The 19,882-nt window shown below is 38.0% G+C and overlaps 1 protein-coding gene across 1 annotated transcript in view; it reads left to right on the forward strand.

Annotated features, from left to right (window-relative positions):
- The window catches only part of LOC119162266 (uncharacterized), a 245,562-nt gene that overhangs the window by 206,016 nt on the left and 19,664 nt on the right, over window positions 1–19,882 (forward strand). Inside the window, exons 32-41 of the mRNA XM_075878950.1 lie at window positions 4,642–4,715; window positions 4,986–5,087; window positions 7,387–7,557; window positions 10,279–10,419; window positions 10,650–10,731; window positions 11,024–11,547; window positions 11,654–11,795; window positions 12,032–12,163; window positions 13,331–13,451; window positions 15,598–15,752. Coding sequence (XP_075735065.1) covers window positions 4,642–4,715; window positions 4,986–5,087; window positions 7,387–7,557; window positions 10,279–10,419; window positions 10,650–10,731; window positions 11,024–11,547; window positions 11,654–11,795; window positions 12,032–12,163; window positions 13,331–13,451; window positions 15,598–15,752 — 1,644 coding nt within the window. The remainder of the gene's footprint in view (window positions 1–4,641; window positions 4,716–4,985; window positions 5,088–7,386; window positions 7,558–10,278; window positions 10,420–10,649; window positions 10,732–11,023; window positions 11,548–11,653; window positions 11,796–12,031; window positions 12,164–13,330; window positions 13,452–15,597; window positions 15,753–19,882) is intronic.

Below are 19,882 nucleotides of genomic sequence, written 5' to 3' on the forward strand. Positions count from 1 at the left end.
GCCAGTAGTAGTGCTTGCCTATCTTGTGACTAGGGCATATTTCTCGGTTAATTTATTTGTGACTAGGTTTCAAAATTGTCACATCACGTTTCCTTTTAGTGTTTTCTATCCCCCGCTGATACTGGCGAGCCCAGCAATTGATGAATTCAACAGAAATGTTTCTACAAAATGTGTGACCACATGCATATGTTAGTGCCCAGTTTTTGCATGCCCTGTTTAATCTTGTCACAGTTCTGTGGGAAATCACATTTTTTCTTATCTAAAATAAAATAAGGCTTTTATAAAAGTGTCACATCAATTTCCTGGTTACAATGAAGCTGCTGGACTATCGCCTTAAACTCAATTAACTAATTACTTTATATCATCTACACCTGTGCACACTTATATTTAAATACACATTTGAGAACCCTAAGTAGTCAAGGTTATTCTGGAGATCCCCACTACAGCATTTTTCATAATCATATTGTTTTGACACTATAAATTACGAAAATTTTTATGTTGTACATTCTAAACTTATGTTATCTCAGCTCTTGCTAGTTCATTAAAAAAAATGTTGCTCTCTTTATTTCAGAAAAATAAGCTGATTATGTGCACCAAACTCAAAAAAAAAAAGATGAATAAGAATTTTTTTTCTCCGTATTTGCATATGCATACATGCAGGGTGCCCAACTAAATCTAGCCAGAGCTTGGAAATATGCAAACGCACTTTATGATGATGTAATCAAATGCATATTGCTGACTACTATACTTAGCAGGCCACACTACTTTGTAGTCTGCTTAGTTGCTTAATTAGGATAGATTAATTAACTAACTTATAGGGCAAGGAAACTGAGCGAGGAATCCCAATGAGAATTGTGTATATCGGTTTGCCAAATATATGATGAGATGGTTTTTAACTTCCTATTTATTGAGTATTAGTGTTTTTCTGTGTACTACAGATGCCTGCAGAGTGCGAAAAATACCATGTGACATGCCCACCTGTGCACCTATGCATGCTGTGATTGCAGTGCTCCCTATCATTCTGCATTCAAACTGTGCGCTTCCGCTTGTGCTGCCTTACTATGCTAATGTAGTAAGGCGCACTAATGCCACACGTGGAGCATCAGTGTCCCCCTTACACTAATGCCCCACACTGGTGCTGTGGGTACTCTAAATAAATAAATAAGCAACATGTGCATCATCACACAGCCATCATCATCACTACTGCCTGTCACTTTTTAAGCAGCAGCACATTCAAGGCTATCATTGTGTGTACGTTGAACACTAGGGAGCACTGCACTCACATCACTGACAGGCACGCAAGCAAACATGTCACATGTTTTTTTTTAATGTCACAAGCATGTGTAGTAAAAAAAAAAACTCTAACATACCTAACAGATATGTACGGGTTTAGACACTGCCTAATCGGACATTTTGCAAACTGATCTATGGCACTCTCACTAGAATTTTTTGCCCAGCTTTGTTGCTTTAGTAGTTAGTTAATTTTTCTTGTCTCATTAAACAATTAAGCAGAACACAAAAAATAGTGTGACTTATTCTGTGCGATAGTCAGAATTCGGTCATGCTATCATAGAGTGCATCGGCATATTTTAAATATTGTTGCTGAAATCAGCTGGGGCGCCCTGTATATGAAGCATACATGCTTAAAGGAACCTGGAAACGGTTTTTTGAAATTTTGTCAGCATTTAGAGTACATCATTATCAGATCATTCACATCTTGCACCAAGGTAGCTATGAGCAATTATACATGATGCTCTTTCTCAGAACCGTCTTTCTTCCTCAACCCAGCAACTCACTGCCAATTGTATTTTATTTTTGTCTACATTGATAATCTGCAAATGTCAGTTATGTAAACAAACAAAGAGTATTTGCTAACAATCACTGATAAGAGCAAACTGAAGCACTGTGGTTGTGTCTTCAAGGGAGAAACCACAGTAGACTCATGGATCCTCACGTTGATCCGATGGCGAGAACCTGACATTCACTGTATCGAATAGCTGAAGCGATTATACTCGCCAGTCGCCTTACACGTTGTTGCAGCTTTGCAGGTCCTCAATCACAAGATTTGCAGCACACAATGCTGTTAGAGCAATTTATTTCATCTGAGAAAAGACACTCAATAGAAATGGTGTTTGTAGCTCCTGTCGAAGCAAAACACATTGTAATACAGGCAGATGATGTTCACTGTCAACCAGAAGTTCAGTGACATGCAATCTAGCTAGTGCTATGTATAAATTAAGAATTCTAGGTACGTGAAATGGAAGCAAAAAATTTGAAACTCGTTTTGTTGAGTTGCTGTAATATAAAGCAATTTGCATGTTTTAAGTAAGCAAATCGCACATTTGACACAGACAGATTAAATTGGTCCTTAAATGATTTTTAGGGCTTGCATTACTGACTCAATGCATTTGTACAAAATTATGGAAACCATTTCGGGGTCACTCTAATGTCACTAGGGTGTAAGGCTGATATGTCTGACAGCCTGTCTCCATGGTTACCAAGTGTCATTGCCATCAAACTTGTAAGCATTATCATATATAAAGGTGAACATATTCGACAGAGATGTGTCTGGCTGGTTGAAAATGCAAACGAATAAAATAAACCTTCAGCCACTTTCAGATATGTCCAAGGTTTTTAATACAGTATTAACATTAAAAACTATAAACTGACATGACGTTTTGGTATCGATTCGGTCTTTCTTTAGGGGTGGCAGTCACCTCTGAAGAAGGGCCCGAATCAGTCCCGAAACATTGGGTCAGTTCATAGTTTGTAATGTTAATATTAGAAATTTCGGACTAAAAGTGACTGGAAGTTTATTCCTATCAATTACCAAACTTGTTAAAAGTTTTATTACTTATCAACATCAGTGTTATTTCAGTAAATGCCATTGCATGAATATAAATAGCTGCACGAACACTCAAGAGAGGGTGCTAGTAGCATACAATGAAATAAAGGTATTGCCCTTGTCACTGGCCGCATTCCCATTTACCCCAAAGTGCAACCCTTTAAAAAGTAAAGGGCTGGTTGCTCTTATGATGTTGCTGGAGGGAGCTTACTTCTAACAGGACAGTCATGGCACGACCTGCCAGACAATGCTGTGATAATTGGCACATTAAGCACTCGGTGAAGTGTAATCATGGGCAACTGCACAAGAGATGTCATAGGAGATGTTATCGATGAGCTGAGCATGCATTGTCCTTGTGGACAAAAATATAGCCTGGCTGTGGCATGATTCAGCAAGGCAAGCTCCTTCAGTTTTATTAACACTGCTTTGTGGGGCAATATAGATGAAGTACGACTAGCCATGCTGTCTGCTATGTCATTGCACAAACACTGCATTATTGTCATACAACAACCCTCCATACTTGAAAGAAAGAAGCGTAAATTTAAGGGCTGATTTTTTTTAGTACACAATAATAATGAGAACTAATAGTCAATGATGCTAAAAAACTGTAAGGAATATTATTAGAAGTAATTGTAATGTAAATATAAAGAAAACAAAGTGGATGAAAAGATAACTTGCCACCGACAGGGACCGAACTTGTGACTTTCGGGTTATGTGTCCGATGCTCTACCATTGAGCTGCGGTGGTAGGGCATCATTATCTTTTTGTCCACTTTTCTTTCTCCCTATTTGCATTCCAAGTACTTCTTGTAACATCCACTATGTACTTTCCTTGGCATAATTGTTTGTTAGTTCTCTTCCAGAAAAAAGGGGACAATGAAACATTGTCTTCTATAAAAACTACCAAGCCTTCATGGAATGTGCAGCACTGTCACAGCGAAAGCTTCAAGAGTGGCCTTTTAGAGCATTTTTTTTTTTCACTCTTTGGGTAGCTACTGCAAGCACACTTAGAGAGTACCCACTATGCCACTAATTATTGTGTAGTAGGCAGGCATTCACTACACGGTCTTTTGTCATATACTTCTGAGAAGAGTGGTACCTGGTGCACACTTGCAAGAAATTTTGTGCAACTTTTTTTAATGCTAATCCTGCACAATCCCCCAAAGTGGGTATGAGCCACAGTTAATAAGTAAACGACATAAACCTTTGTAATGGATTGGAGAATTCAATGACCCACTTGTGGCACAATTAACAATGTGTGACGCCTGGTTGTTCTTTTGCTGTTCTAAAACTCTTTATTACTCATACTAACGCAATTTCTTTCCCGACATCAAGCTTACCTAAGACCAGTTTGCAACAAAATTCTAAGCATTGGTGTGACTCAATGGTAGAGTACTGGGTTGGCACGCAGGGGACCCGAGTTCGAATCTGATTGTGTCCTTGGTGTTTTTTATTTAACAAGTTTTTTTTTTCTTATTTCATATCCTAGTAGTTACGGCCACAGGAGGAGGCGGCGGACAACTACGACGCCGCACGCGACTCTTGTTGTGATCTTGTAACAGCTTTTGCTGTAAAATAAATTACTTGTGTGTGGCAGTAGCGATGATCCTTTTGTCTCCACTAATAAAACTCAACCTATGTGCATTTGTTTGTGCACACTTGTTTGTGAATTGCAGCACAAATTTAGAGCAGAGTCATAAACCATCAACAATGCCTATGTGCCATACACATAACTGTCGTACTTATGTGATATGAGCACATTGAAATGCAACTGTGTTCTGCTTACATTCCTAACAGGAGTATGTGAGATACATAATGGAAGAAGCTTTTGAAGAACTCATGTGGAGGGACAAAGGTGATCACTTGACAAAGTAAGTTGAAGGAACTTGGTCATCTTTTCAGTTTCTTTTGTACATATTCTTACTTTTGTTGTAGCTATTTTAGTTCTGTTTACAGTTCTTTAGTGTTAAGTTTTAGAAAATTACCATTCCCCAAAGGTAATATCTGATACTCGATGCAATAACATTCTGTAACATGGTTGTAGGGATGAAATGGTTTGATGATAGAAAACTAAGTGACTAGATGGCTTAGTTGAATTTTGCTGAATAATTGATTTTTTTTCTCTCTCTTGCAATCCATAGACGTGCACGTGAAGTGGTTTTGCACTTATCCTGCTTCAGTGGGGAAAAGGTTTGCCTGAGACATGCTGGAGAGCTGTTGGATGCCTGGTTTGCAGGTGCTATGTATGTACAAGTGCCACATATACTTTATATTAACAACTAGTCGACAAAGAACCTACAAGATAAATACACATTGCAAAAAACAGCCAAGCATGGTCACTAGGCTCATAACCCATGTTTATTCGTAAATGAGTATCAACAGACGACAGTAGCATATCTACATTAATGCATCTCTGAGGAGTGTTGCTGAGTGAATGTTGACTAGAGGTTCTGTGTTCAAACTAGTCACACCGAAGTAGTCTGCCTAAGTTAGACATGTTGTATTAATTCAGGTTGATCCTAAATAAGTTTGGACATTTTAAACAAACAAAGGCAGTGTGTAGAGAATTTATTTTCAACACGTTTCTGGCACACACTGCCATGCTTCATGCTGTGGGAAGACCACAAAATAACAAATGAGTGTCCACTTTGCTCGAACACTTCTTAACACGTCAATGTAATGTCAGCTGCACTTTCATGACATTCAAAATTGTTCTAAATGTATATCTTTGCTGTGGTCAAGAGTGGCCAAAACGGAGATGTCTCTGGAGCAAAATTTCGGCACTTTGACTTGTCTTTGTCATATCACTACTTATCGTTGAAGTCTCTATCTTCCTGTGAAGTTTTTTTTTATTTTGGTGTATTTCTGCTAGCTCTTTTGTTTGTGCATAGTATACAAAGTGGTGAGTAAGCTTCAGCTCCATTTTCATGGCATCAAGATTCTCCACATTCATCTTTTGGGTGAATAAATTAGGGGTGTGCGAATACATACTCGAAACTTCAAATATTTTTTAATAGTGTTTGCTATTTGTTTCGATTACCACTGGACTTTTTTACTATTTGAACTATTCAAACTTCACAAGGACAAATGTAGTCAATGTTCACAAAAAGTGATCTTTTTCAATTTTTATCATTCTTCATCTCATTATATTCTCATATTGCAGCAAAGCTGCCTTTTAAGCTCCGCTATGGTTGCGAATGCATTGACTCGGGAAAACGCTGGTTCTAACATGGAGATGACAGAGGTGGCAGATGTGTCCAAATTACAGGTCCCAATGCTGTTGTGGACCTGAAGTTTGGACAGTAAGTCAAAAAAATTGGATTCCAAAAATTTTTAGCATCCAAAATATCAAATGTTCATGTATGTTGGCATTGATGAGGCATATTTGCTACTCTTAACTTGAAGGGAGCACTACCTTGTCTGCAAAATCAATTCCACAGAAGTTGAAAGAGGAGGAGAGGCTGAGAAAATAGCACCTTTGTCTTTCACACCTGAAGTGTTGTCGGCAACTCTTTGGTTGCACAAAATTATGTACTAATAAAATTAAACCTCTGCATTGCCTCATTCTTGATAACACAACTATAAAATACCATCCCACTAGCGAAAATAAACACTTTCATGTTGCTATATCTAATAAGAATACGCTTAGCAATCCTTTCCAACATTTTTTCCCTGCAATTTCACTTTGAACTATGGTTTTTGAAAAATATTTTAGAAATATTCAATTTGATCCATGCTCACACTTCAATATTGAAATTTGCTTTGCACTAAAAATTTTGCTGTTTGCACAGCTATAGAATAAATAAATCTACACTTTTTTACACCAGCAGTATGGGCTGTTTTTGACAGAAAACTGAGGCACAGTGTTGTGTGTTCTGGCATGTAGTATCTGCAAAACACTTGTGAGAATGCTCACTCCTCCTGGCATAGTAAATCTACTATGCCAAAAAGAGTGTGCATGCTCACCAGTGTCCTTCAGGTAGAGAATAAATAGGGCCACAGTACAGAAGGTGCATGTGATTATTATGCATGTATCAAAGCCTTTCTAGACGAAATAAATGTGGCAGAATATTTTAGCCTCAATGCCTTAAAATCAGTGGCTATGAGATGTGCCTTTTCTGAAAAATGATTCTTTACGGGGCACCATTTGGGAGCACTTAACACTAGAAGTGGCAAGGATGTGTGGCTTGTGATAAAACAGTAAACTGTGTAGAAAAAGGATGTACTACAGGGAATGTATACTGCAACAGTGAGTGTACTGGTGAGCTTTGTTGCTTGAAAATGTCGGAACATAAAAACCATCTTTTCTGTAGCTGTTGAAAAGTATTCATTTGATAAGTATTCAAAGTCATTTGTACTGAATAGATTTTTATAGGATGAGGGAATTGAACCCTTATAAATGAACAGTATGAGCTATTGAATACTTAAATTTCTTTGTATATGTGAGGGGTGAAATGTAATGAGCTTCAAATCTCAATTCAGGTGCCACTAACCACATGAGTGAAGGCTGTGTGTACAACTTATCCTGCTGTCTTTTTCTAGGATCCCACCAAACCTTCGAGAGCTTGTGTATATCTGGGGAATGACAGCAAGTGGAAATGAAACAATATGGGAGGCCATGTACTTAAGATATCAAAATGAGGCACTGCCAGCAGAACGAAAAAGCCTCATCAAAGGACTAGCAAGCATTGATAATAGAACTGTCATAGAAAGGTATTTAATTCTTTCTCGTCGAGGTGGGACATCCTAGCTAGCGCTCGCTAAATAATAGGCATGTCTTAAATATAATGCATATGAGTGCTGGTTGTAATAATAATATGTGGTCTCATATATTACAGTATAATTATGAGGCTTCAAAACTACACTATAATTATGAGGCTTGCCATGGTGAAGGGTTCTGTATTGATGTGCACTGACATCACCCAGCACACAGGGCTCCAGCCTTTTGTCCCTCTTGAAATGTGACCACTGCAGCCAGGATCAAACCCCTGACTTTCGAGCCAGCAGCTAAGCACCCTAATTACCATGGTGGACTGTTGGTTGTTTATTTATTTATTTATACAAATACCCTAAGGGCCCAAAGAGGGCATTACATAGGGGGGGATGCAAGTGAGTTTACAAAAACGAGGTGTGTACATATAATGGTAAAAAATGCACACAAAAACCATGAAATACTTTAGGTGACATTATAAAAATAGAGCACAATGCGAAGTGGTAACGAGAAAGTTTGGGACAAAAATAGTCACTGATACATGTGCTCTTGTATGCTTTGCTCACTCTGAGCACTGTTTATACCTTGAGGGTTCTGATTATGATACAGTTGCCCTATACATGGTGTTCCAGCTAACTTTAAGGAAGACCTGGGTCTTGAAAAAATTTTATTCATTAGTTGGGTTAACTAAATCAAGTTTGATACACTTATTCAGATTTTTTATGCACATTCCAAATATTGAAGTATATTTTTATTATCTGCATTAGAACAAAATATATGCAGTTGCTGAAAGCATATTGCTTACAGTGCTTTATGGCAACTTTGCTATGTCAAACACAAAAATGAAGTATTTGTGGCAAGACTTCCAGGGGACCAGTCTAGTCGATCATGCTTATTTTATAGTTTTGTAGATATATGTAAAAAATTTTCCTTCATACACTTCATGATTATCAAGAATTATAATTTGGTAAACAACAACTTAAGGAAATAAATGGCATAAAAAATTAGCTCTGAGCTTTTTGAGTAAGAAATGAAATCCTGAAGGGTTAACTTGTTGGGTAGTTTGTTTTAAACATATCTTACGGTTGCAGCACGAAAGACGAGGACAAGAGAGGCACACCCAGAACAGACGAAGTGCTGAGCCTTTTGAATAAGAAATGAAGCCCTGTAGGGTCAACTTGTCGGATAGTTAGTTTAACATATGTTACGTTAATAGTGTGAAAGACGAGGACATTTTGCTGTGGTGTCGGCATCATTTTGCACTATCACTTTGCTGCGGCTTTTAAAATACATTTGAATCAAATTAGTATAAATGCATTCTTCCTGCTGCAAGTAAGCATTTTAGCACGAATAATGAATCATCATCCCTTTTACAGATGCAAAAGAAAGCACAACACGTAGAAAAAGAATGTATGTTTTTGTTTTCTGGTGCTAAGAACTTTCGATTTCAGCATAGTTTTATGCAAAAGACGCAAGAAATAGGTCTGTTTCTTTCAAATAATTGCGCCAAACACCAACCGCGAAGGTAGCAGTTCCATATTTTTGGAGGGAACGAGACAGGCACAGGTGCATGCGTGAGCCACCGGTGGGTCACAGCACGTCTGAGAGATATGCCAAGTGGCCCATGGGTGGGTCACTCTGCACCTAAAATGAGACATGAAGAAGCTGTGCCGCAGCGAACATGTTAAAAATTATGGTTAATTCCTCCATCATGGAAATCGGTATCACATGGAAAAAAAACTTATCCTTACAGAAGTTGGTAAATGGTTACTATACAGCGATATAACAGAGATTGCACAATGTGTATTGCTTTTGGCAGTTATAGCACCATTTAACATAAATGTGCCCACACTGACACTTGGTGATACATCTCCATCCCAATGAATAAAGACTGTGGTGATCAATGATTAAACAAACCTTTGTGAAACCTGTAAAAGTAAACGACGAGAGCATAATCAGAGAAAGCGGTGTGACAGCCACAAGAGCATCACTGGTTAGATGCAGAACTTGGGCTTCCGTGGCATCTTAAGGAGAATCAGGCGGTCAGACTAGAGGGAGACGCAATGCATGTCATGTCTTTTTTCTAGCCAGGTCGCGATTTTTTTCGGGGTGAGTGTGAACAGGTGCTAACATAGTGTTACAGTCAGGCAAAACAGCTACACATCACAGAGCTATTTTTAATATAAATGAATACTATCAGTGAGGTCGAGGCTTCGGCTAAGGTGCCACCTCACATTTGTTAAGGCTTTGATGAAATTGCACTTCTATTGGAAATGCACTGAATGGGATGGGTGCATAGCAATGAAATGTTTCAAGAGCTAATCATGGAGGCCACAGTCATGATGCATTACTTCACTTTACTCCTCTAAGGCGTTTGTAAAGCTCTGAGAGTGTGTGACCGTAGTGCAGTAGATAGCGTGCCCAGCATCTGTTGTCTTGGACTAAGAAATCGTATGTTTGCCTCCTGTTGGTGAAACTTTTTTTCTTTAACTTTGTCTTTATCATCTGTACATGTGAATTTTTGCATTATTTCTGTGATGGAAATGTCTCTGAAGTATTGGTGGAGCCTGGCATAAAACACTTTTATGCTAAGAAAAATAGAAATAACGTGCCCACTGGTGCACCATGATTGCAGTGCTCCCTAACAGGCATCAGTCACTTTCAAGTCATTAACAATAATAGAAAGAATATAATCTCATACCTTGTTTTCTCTACCATTCTAGGCTTCTGACATTGTCCCTTGATGACTCTGTCATCAAAAGGGCAGACTTTACTGTTCTTATTGAACACCTTGCAACCAGAGACATTGGTCTCCCCTTAGCTTGGAACTTTATTAGGAATAATTGGGAGCACCTTGCATCAAGGTAAAAAAGCCCTTTGATGACCTACTTTCTTTTCTTTTGTGAAATTTATATAGACCTATAATGGTAGTATATTATTTTTCTATTTCTTACAAATTCATATCCTCATGGCAGTAGTTATGAATGATAAAATAGGAGCTTTACTAACAAGCTTTATTTAGAATTTTTGACCATACGTGTTTCCAAGTTCATAAATGTAAATAATGTGAGATAATTGTGCTCTATTTTATCAGGTACTCTTCTGATGAAAGACAGCTGGGGGCAGTAGTGTTTTCTGTTTGCAAACACTTCACCACACAAGAAGAACTTCAAAAGGCAAGTTGTGAAAAAATAACTGGCAAGAAGGTTTTCCATTTTCTTCCAAACTGATTGTTTATTTTACAAGTAACTTTCTGGCTAAGACTTCCTCCTGCATGATAAAATTAGATGTTAGCAGCTTGGAAATTAATGAAAAACAAATGGCTGTTTTGGCTCAATATAAGCTTTTTTCTACTGACTCTAGAAAAAATACACAAAAATAAATATACCATGTCAGATGAAAGTCTTCACACTTTGCTTTTTGTTATTAATTAAAATTAATATATGTGATGCTTTACGTCCTTTTCAGGTTGAGCAGTTTTTTGAAGAATATCCCGAAGGAGGTAAAGGGAAGCGAAACAGCCTCCAGGTGCTTGAGACAGTGAGAGCAAATATTCGCTGGCGGAACTTTTTTGCAACTGCAGTGCTGACGTGGGTGAATAATTACCAATATGCGCCCTGGGAAAATCTCCGACTCCCAGCTCATGTCATGCCTGTGCACTATGATCTTCAGATTCAGCCCTTCTTGGACTTGCAGACATTTCAGGGCCAAGTGGATATTCGTGTGGAGCTTCTAAAACCTGTCAAGAGTGTTCATGTACATGCCAGAAATCTCAGCATCACATCTGCTTTCATGACAGATGAGTCAACAAAGATGATGGTTCCTCTGTCTGGCACATTTGTTTATGAACCGAATGAATTTTACGTGATGCAGTTGGGAAATATTGCTGAAACTGGAATTTACAGCTTACATTATGAGTTCAAAGGTGTTTTGTCAAGAGACCTGCGTGGATTTTACCTTAGCAGTTACCCTGCTGGAATGAATGAAACAAGGTAAACATCAAAGCAACATTTCTTCTTTAAACTCTGTTGTAATTTTATTTATTTATGCTGTGAAAGCCGTAGTCTGACTGTAGTAAATAAGCATATTTTTTTACAGGTACCTTGCAACCACACAGTTTGAACCTACAGATGCTAGAAAGGCATTTCCTTGTTTTGATGAACCGAGGTTTAAAGCAACATTCAGCATTAAAATCATCCATGATCCTGAGTACATCGCCCTCTCTAATATGCCAGTCATGGTGAGAAATAAATTTTAATATAAGAAGAACATTATGTGCTTAATGATGCTCAATACCAAAAAATCCTTTGTATGCAAAAATTCTACAATAGAACACAAGACAGAGTGAAATCATGTACTAACTGGAGAACACTACTTATAATTCTGTTTAGCTACTCTAGCTCTTTTCTTTTTTCACACATAAATATGCACTCATCAGAGATATTTATTAAAGTATTTCTTTTTTGTTTTATGCAGGGCACAGAGATAACAACAACAGGTCTACAAGTGACACAGTTTCAAAAGACTGTAAAAATGACAACTTATTTAGTTGCTTTGATCGTTTGTGACTTTCATAACATCTCTGGAGAGAGCTTGAATGGAGTAGAGGTAAGAAGCATTCATCTACATTATAGGCTTTCACATACATGCTTTAATAGGTCTGAATTAAATTCTTTATTTTATGAATATAGCAACACTTTTTTCTTGTGCATTTATCTGGTTGAGAAAGCTCCCTTTACAATGTTTGAAACAATGACTTCAAATACAACTATTTTAATGTTAAAACTATTGCTTTTTGCCACAATTTTATGATGACCTTCATATTGTGGCTAGCTTACGTATCCACCAAGCAACGTAGGTAAGTTTGCCCGAAGCCAGCTGTAAGAGGCTTGGGAGGAATACATATGTAACAAAAAAAAAAGCTTTTTAAACTTATTCAGACAGAAGACCACCTTGATTATCAATGCCCTGTCTATCCAGGAAAGGAGGCATTAGATGCAACAACAACCCTGTATTCCGCCTGTGCTCCACTGTGTTGCGAAAGTGTTTCCCACCCCAATGCATTCAGCAATCTGTTGCTTTCCTGCAAGAACATTTTAATACAGGGCTAAGCAGTACATTTAACTAATAGATACTGCCACGATGTGCTGTTGTGGACAACTATTCCACACCCCAGCAGATGTGCAGGAGGTTCCTTGTTGTAGCAATGAAAACAGCATGAAAATGGGACGGTGGGTGAGAAACAGACAAGACAAGCACTGTTTTATCTGCTTCATACTCTTTATTCAGTTTTGCACTGTTTTCAATGTAGGAATGCATATCAACTAGCTCTTCAAGATACCCATCCTAGTTGTTGCATACCACTACTCTACCTAAAACATTGAGCATCATGTTAAGCTATGCTAAACTTGCCCATTTTCATTTTCTAGTTAATCTCACTTCACAGATTGGTAGCTCAAGCTATAACCACTGCATTTGTGTGTTCTTGGTTGCGTGTTTGCTTGATCATTTTCCCGGTTTATATCCTGCCTCCTTTTATTTGTGTTAGCGCTACTGATGTACAGCCCTTGAATATTCCGTGCCTTCCAAAGAGGTCTCTTGGCTGTATGGTGCACTTCTTGTGGCTCTCCCGACACTCTGCACTCTTAAATGATGGGTTTCAGAGTTAAGAATCCCCATACATGGACTGCCTCGGTCCTGGCAGTTGCAGTACTTTATACTTAAATTATTGATGTTGCATCTTGCGGGTAATCAAATACATTTTTTTCTGAACAGGTGAAAGTCTATGCCAGAGAAGAAGAAATTGGTAAAGGTCATTATGCACTTGGAGCTGCACTGAAAATTCTAACCTACTTTGAGGATTATTTTGGAATAAAGTACCCATTGCCCAAACTAGGTGAGTTTACCTGCTAATACCTATGTACTAGTTACTTGTCTTGTTTTAGCATACTGCATTTTTTGCTAATATAACCCACTCATGCTTGTAGGCCGTACTCCCAACTTTAACTCTAAAAAAAAGCCAGAAACTTTGAACATTAGAGCGCACAAAGCACAATGAAGCACACAAAGAGTGACATTTACATACTACCAACTAGCCTGTCAGTCTAATTTGTTGATGCATACAACCCCGCATATGACCCACACTCCAGCTTTTTAATGCGATAATGTTAAAGAGCTCGTTTCCCACAAATTCCGGTGTTGGTGTTGGCATCGATGTGAGCATCCTTGGTTGTGAGGGAAAAATCTTAATCTTATGCGTCACATAAAAATCTATGAAGATGCAAATAAAAATAAATAATAAAAAGTTGCGGCTCTGGGTGAGGATCAAACTCAGGTCGTTTGCGTTCAAGGAGCTGTTCTACCACACAGTCACGCGTATGCTTGGAAATACAGTTAAAGTAGCTTTCCCTGCTTGGAAAGGCAGTGAAAATAACATTCATGCTTCACAAACACGTGCGTCATGTATACAGGCTTCTCAATAAAACATTTATTATCATAGTAATATTGCATGTTACAAGCGTGCATTGCCATTAGGTGCAAGAACATGTTTATCATAACGACTTTGTGGTTTAAAGCAAGCCATTCTTTACAAAAGGCACTCATGTTACTGCACGTATTTCCCTTAAGAATACATAGTGGGTGCATATCATGTCTAAAAAGAATTCACACACATAATTGCTAATGATTTAAACCATACATGCTACACATTACACAGGATGCAGCCATATGCGAAAGCTTCACCGACACAAGCCACTTTCAACTTTATCGATTACATTATTGTGATCCACAAATTAAACTTCCTGAGTAACATCATACAATAAAAAGTATGCACTAAGTGGTTGAAGTATGCCCTAGGGACAGGGTATCGCTTTTGCGTTCAACTCTTAAAGACAAAGCTTAAGGATACCCCAATTTTTTAAGCACATTTTTATATTTTTGGGTATAGACATGATATATAGCACACTGAAATATAAGAAATATGATATATAGCACACAAAATACAATATATAGCACACTAAAACTTCTAAAGAGAATTGCACTCTGCTTGAATTCTATGCTATATGCAAGCCGCTCCCATCACAGTAGAATGCTGGCTGAATCTTTTTTCGATACTTGGGTACCCAAGCTAATTGCACATCAAGCTCTAAAGTGCTTCAAGAAAGACACCCAGAAAAAGCAGAACTAGCTGAAATGCACTGAAACTTTGTTGTTGACATAATTCTCCAGTTTATCTAATGATATAAAGTTATTGCCAAGAAAAGCTTCAAACTCTGAAATGACATATATAGGTGTTTCTGGTATCTAAATCCAATTTCTCCATGTTGTGGAAGCCAGTAATTAAGTTATCTGGGTTAGAACAAACATCTTAAGCCTTGTAGATGTTCTATGAAGTTCACAGTAATAGTGCTTTTCACCTGATACGTTCATTTCTAGAACATTGCCACGCTTGAAATGTCAGAAAAAAAATTTGGAAACTACTACATCTATTGTGCATGAGCTCATGAATTAGTTGTGCAACAATGTTTGCTCACAAGCCAACACTTTCATTGATATCTGAGACAAATGGGATTTTTGTTATGTTGCCAGGGGGCCTGCTCATCATTTAATCATGAGGAAGCAGCAGAATTTGGCAGCATGAAACAGCAGCAGCATGTGATTACCAATAACTTCGTTAAAAATATATATTGATACGGAGTCACTCTGCTGGAACATACTTGGTAGAACACACTCGTTTGCACTAAGTTCATCCCAGACACTTATGAAAGATGTTGCAGGATACTTGCTTATTACTCTGTTAGAATCGTGTACCAGACTTAGTAACTTTTTCTCTGATCATTTGCAAAGTGTAAATGCTCTTTGGAAAATGTGATCTAAATGAAGCACTATTATACTTCACTGGCAGAGAAACAAATAAATTAAACAAAAAAGAAATTGTGATGCAAGCAAATCTTAATTGGCTTCTTCAGGTATTTTTATTGTTATCCCCATTCTGTATCTGACAGTTTGTATTGTGGTGTGTCTCACCTTCTATCCTTAAACAGATTTAATTGCCATTCCCGATTTTTCATCTGGAGCAATGGAAAACTGGGGATTAATAACATTTCGAGAGGCTCGGCTTCTCTACGACCCAGCAACATCATCAACCTCTGACCTTATGACTATATGTCGTATCGTTGCACATGAGATTGCTCACATGGTAAGCTTATCTCAATGACAAGTCAATTTCAAAACTACTATATAACTGGTAGTCTTTATCTAAAAGTGTTTTCCACAGCAGAATCAATTTATATTTACTTTTGATCTTACAGGCTAACCCCTCTACAAGAGGCACTATCGTAAAAGACAAATGGGTATAAGAGATGCCAGCGTGCATACCTTAAAATTGCAGTTGATAAAAAAATGCATACGTAGTACCCTACTTGTAAGAGGCACCTTATATAAAAGACAAAAATTGCTATCTGGCGCATGTTTGTTGTGAAGAGGTTCACCGCTATAATGCACATCAGGAAGTTAAGGGATTCATCCAATGAGGCAGAATTTCACAAAGTTTACTTTAAAGCATGTGGCAACCCCTGACGATGTGAACATTTAGCACAATATTCTTTTACTCCACATGTGAGAGGGAACAAATTCTGTCCACAGTTACTGTTTCCTTCCACCTTAACTTGGATAAGGTTAGAACAGTTGTAGAAAGCAGAGAGGCACTAAAACATCCATGATGCAGCAAATGCAATCCGACATGATGAAATATTGGGAGTGCTAACTAACGGTACACAAGAGAGGAAACAAACGAGCACAGACTAAAACTCTGTTTATTGAATGAAGATAATATATACCAGAAAGACAAGAATAAAAAAGAAAATGCAAGGGGGAAAGTTCCACTGTGATCAAGTGTCGTCCAGAAACGAGATTTCACAATTTAACAGTGATATAGACAGTGAGCTCACACAACTATCAATATTGTTTTTTATGAAAAAGGCTTCCACAATATCTCTAGTTTTTGTGTCACGATGGGTGTATAATATATACGTGCACGAAAATTCAGGTACACAGCCACACTTTGTGCAATGGGTGGACAAATGTAAACCCGGGGCTGACCTCAGCGCATTGTAGTGTTCTCGCAGGCGGACATTCAGGCAGTGCCCAGTCTTGCCAATATATAACCTGCCACAAGACAGTGGGATAAAATAAACCACGTTTGACCGACAATTGGTGAAACAATTCGTATGCTTAACACCACAACCTTTCTTCACGAGGCCTGTGTTCATTCTGTTTTTTAAATCAATTCTAGAGCATATTTGCTGTAATTTTCTGCCATTGGAAAATACGTCAAGGTTAAATTTTTTTGCATATTTTTTTAATATTATGTGAGAAACTGTGCACATACAGAACTACAGCAAACTTATGTTGTTTATCTGCATCTTTTATGGGGCATTCTTTTCCTTATTTTATTTGCAATACCTTCTGAGCGGCGAAAATTACATCAGATGGAAAGCCTGCCTCTTGCAACCTAGTTACTTGATTTGAAAAAACACAGGCCATTTTGTGGTAACAACAGTTCATTACAGCAGAATTGAGAATCGCAATACCCGATTTTTTACTTCTTTAGAATGCGAAGAAGAGTAATCTACGATTGGTTTTATTGAACGGGGAGAGTAAGACCAGCATAGATGATTTGCATGAAAAGATAACTCTAGATTGAGAAACTGCAATATATTATCTTGGGGGACCTCGTGTGTGAGCCGCAATTTATGCCGTTTTTGTTGGAATGTTTCTATAATCTTATCCCAGTTTTTTTACAAGGAAGCTAAATGCACGAGCACAAGGTAATCGTCCATACCTGAAGACATTAATTACAAGGCGGCTCAGTGCGGTTTTCAAAGCTCTATCAAAATACCTTAGGAATATGTCACACAGAACCGGCGCTACATGAAAGTTGATACAAATGCCAGACTTTTGAATGTAAAACTTTTCGCCCCAAAATACAAGAGTAGAATTGAAGTGAAACAGGAGTAGTTTCATGAAGCTATCAACAAAGATCATACATTTGTTTATGAATGATTTTCCTGTGTGATACACTTTTTAACATACTTCATAAGTTCAGGCTGTAGAACTGAGTAAAACAAATCGACAACATCAATACTAAAACCACTGCTATTAGGCATTTCTTTGGTTGCTAAGAAGTCGACAACCTGCTTTGATCTCTTTACCTTGTGCTCGTTCATTCAGCTTCCTTGAAAGAAAATCGGGATAAGATTATAGAAACGTTCGAACAAAAATGGCATGGATTGTCGTTCACGCATGAGGTCCCCCACGATAATATATTGCAGTTTCTCGATCTTGAGTTATCTTTTCACGCAGATCATCTATACTGGTCTTACTCTCCCTGTTCAATAAAACCAATCCTAGATTACTCTTCTTTGCATTCTAAGGTACTAAAATTTGGTGTTGCCATTAACCTTCTCAATTCTGCTGTAACGAAATCTTGTTATCACAAAGTTTTCTGTTTTCAGAAATCAAATAATTAGGTTGCAAGAGACAGGCTTTCCATTTAATGTTCTAATTTTCGCTGCTCAGAATGTATTCAAAATGAAGAAAAGAAAGGAATGCCCCATAAAAGATGCAGATAAATGATGTAAGTTTGCTGTAGTCCCGTATGTGCATTTGTTCTCACATAAGATTAAAAATGTGCAAAAATGTTTTTTCTTGATGTTGTGTTTTCCACCAGCGGAAAATTATAGCAAATGTGCTCTAGAATTGATTTAAGAAACAGAATGAATGCAGGCCTCATGAAGAAAGGTCGTGGTGTTAAGCATACGAATTGTTTCATCAATTGCCGGTTAAACGTGGTTCATTTCATCCCACTGTCTTGTGGCAGGTTATATATTGGCCAGACTGGGCGCTGCCTGAACGTCCACCTGCAAGAATACTACAATGGGCTGAAGTCGGCCCCGGGTTTATATTTGCTGGCTCATTGCACAAAGTATTGCTGCGTACCTGAATTTTCGCGCACGTATATATTATACACCCATCGTGACACCAAAACTAGAGATATTGCAGAAACATTTTTTATAAAAAAGAATATTGATAGTTGTGTCTGCTCACCATCTATTAGACTGTTAGATTGTGAAATCTCGTTTCTGGACGACACTTGATCGCGGCGGAACCTTCTCTCTTGTATTTCCTTTTTTTTCTTGTCTTTCTGGTATAAATTATCTTCGTTAAATAAAGCAAGTTTCATTCTGTGCTCATTTGTCTCCTTTCTTGTGTCCTGTTAGTTTGCACTCCCAATATTTCATTGCGAATATATACCAACTAGCCCGCCTATCAGCCCTTCTGGTCTCCAACATGGCAGAAGTTAGTAAATTGCATAATAAATCTGAGAAAGTCACCCACTGACTATGTGACTGCAGCCACGTTTGTTTTGAGGAGGCACAGTAGCAGAGAAGTCCCAGCATGCTTCTCTGTGAAAAAACAGTCTCAAACATTTCTTTGCTCATGCTCATATGTGGTTGTCATTGTATTTGTCACTGTCTATGCAACTTAAGGCTCTGCTATTGTGAAACAAAGCTGCACCTGATATATAGGAGCAAAGAAATACGTGAGTACTCATAGTGGGCTGGTCTGAAAAAGCTTTATTTAGGTCCCACAGGATGTGCTTAGCATATAGTGGGCGCCTCTCGCATAAAGAATGACAGGGAATACTAGCAGCCTCTCGCGGTCCTGCTGAACGGCAGACCAATGATTGATACTGTGTATCTCGTAAAACTCTTCTACTTGCTGCTTCTGCACTAAACTTAGTTTTGAAGCAAATAGGAATGAATTCATGTTGGCAGCATTAAAAGTTCAACAATCTTTCTTTTGCCACACAGCACTATAGTGACTATTTCTTCATTCATCGTAGAAACATACAAAGCATCGTACTCTTGACCTAGCTTGTATAGCTTAAAATCATCCACAGGATTTTCATACTGACTGCCTAATGCATATAAAAAATTGTTACATTGCTCAAGAAGACAAAGACATATGAGCTGTGTATGACTGGTGCCCATCCTGTGCAGCTCATGGGCTTATGTCTTCGTCTTCCACAGGGCTATTACCGTGTTTCATAATGCCAGCAATCAACTTTCCCAATTTTCCGTATTCTGGCTCAGATGCTTATACTGGTCATTACAAATATGAATTTGCCTGGTTTTTATTCCCACCCTAGCATTCTTTTACTTTTTCAAAGTATATGGAGCATCTAAGTGCAGTGCCTGCATGAACATTTTGAAGTGATGACGGCCGATTCCGCAGATCCTTATAAACAGCTGCCTTATTTTATTT

Source organism: Rhipicephalus microplus, chromosome X (genome assembly GCF_043290135.1).
Source record: "Rhipicephalus microplus isolate Deutch F79 chromosome X, USDA_Rmic, whole genome shotgun sequence".
Lineage (NCBI taxonomy): Eukaryota > Metazoa > Arthropoda > Arachnida > Ixodida > Ixodidae > Rhipicephalus > Rhipicephalus microplus.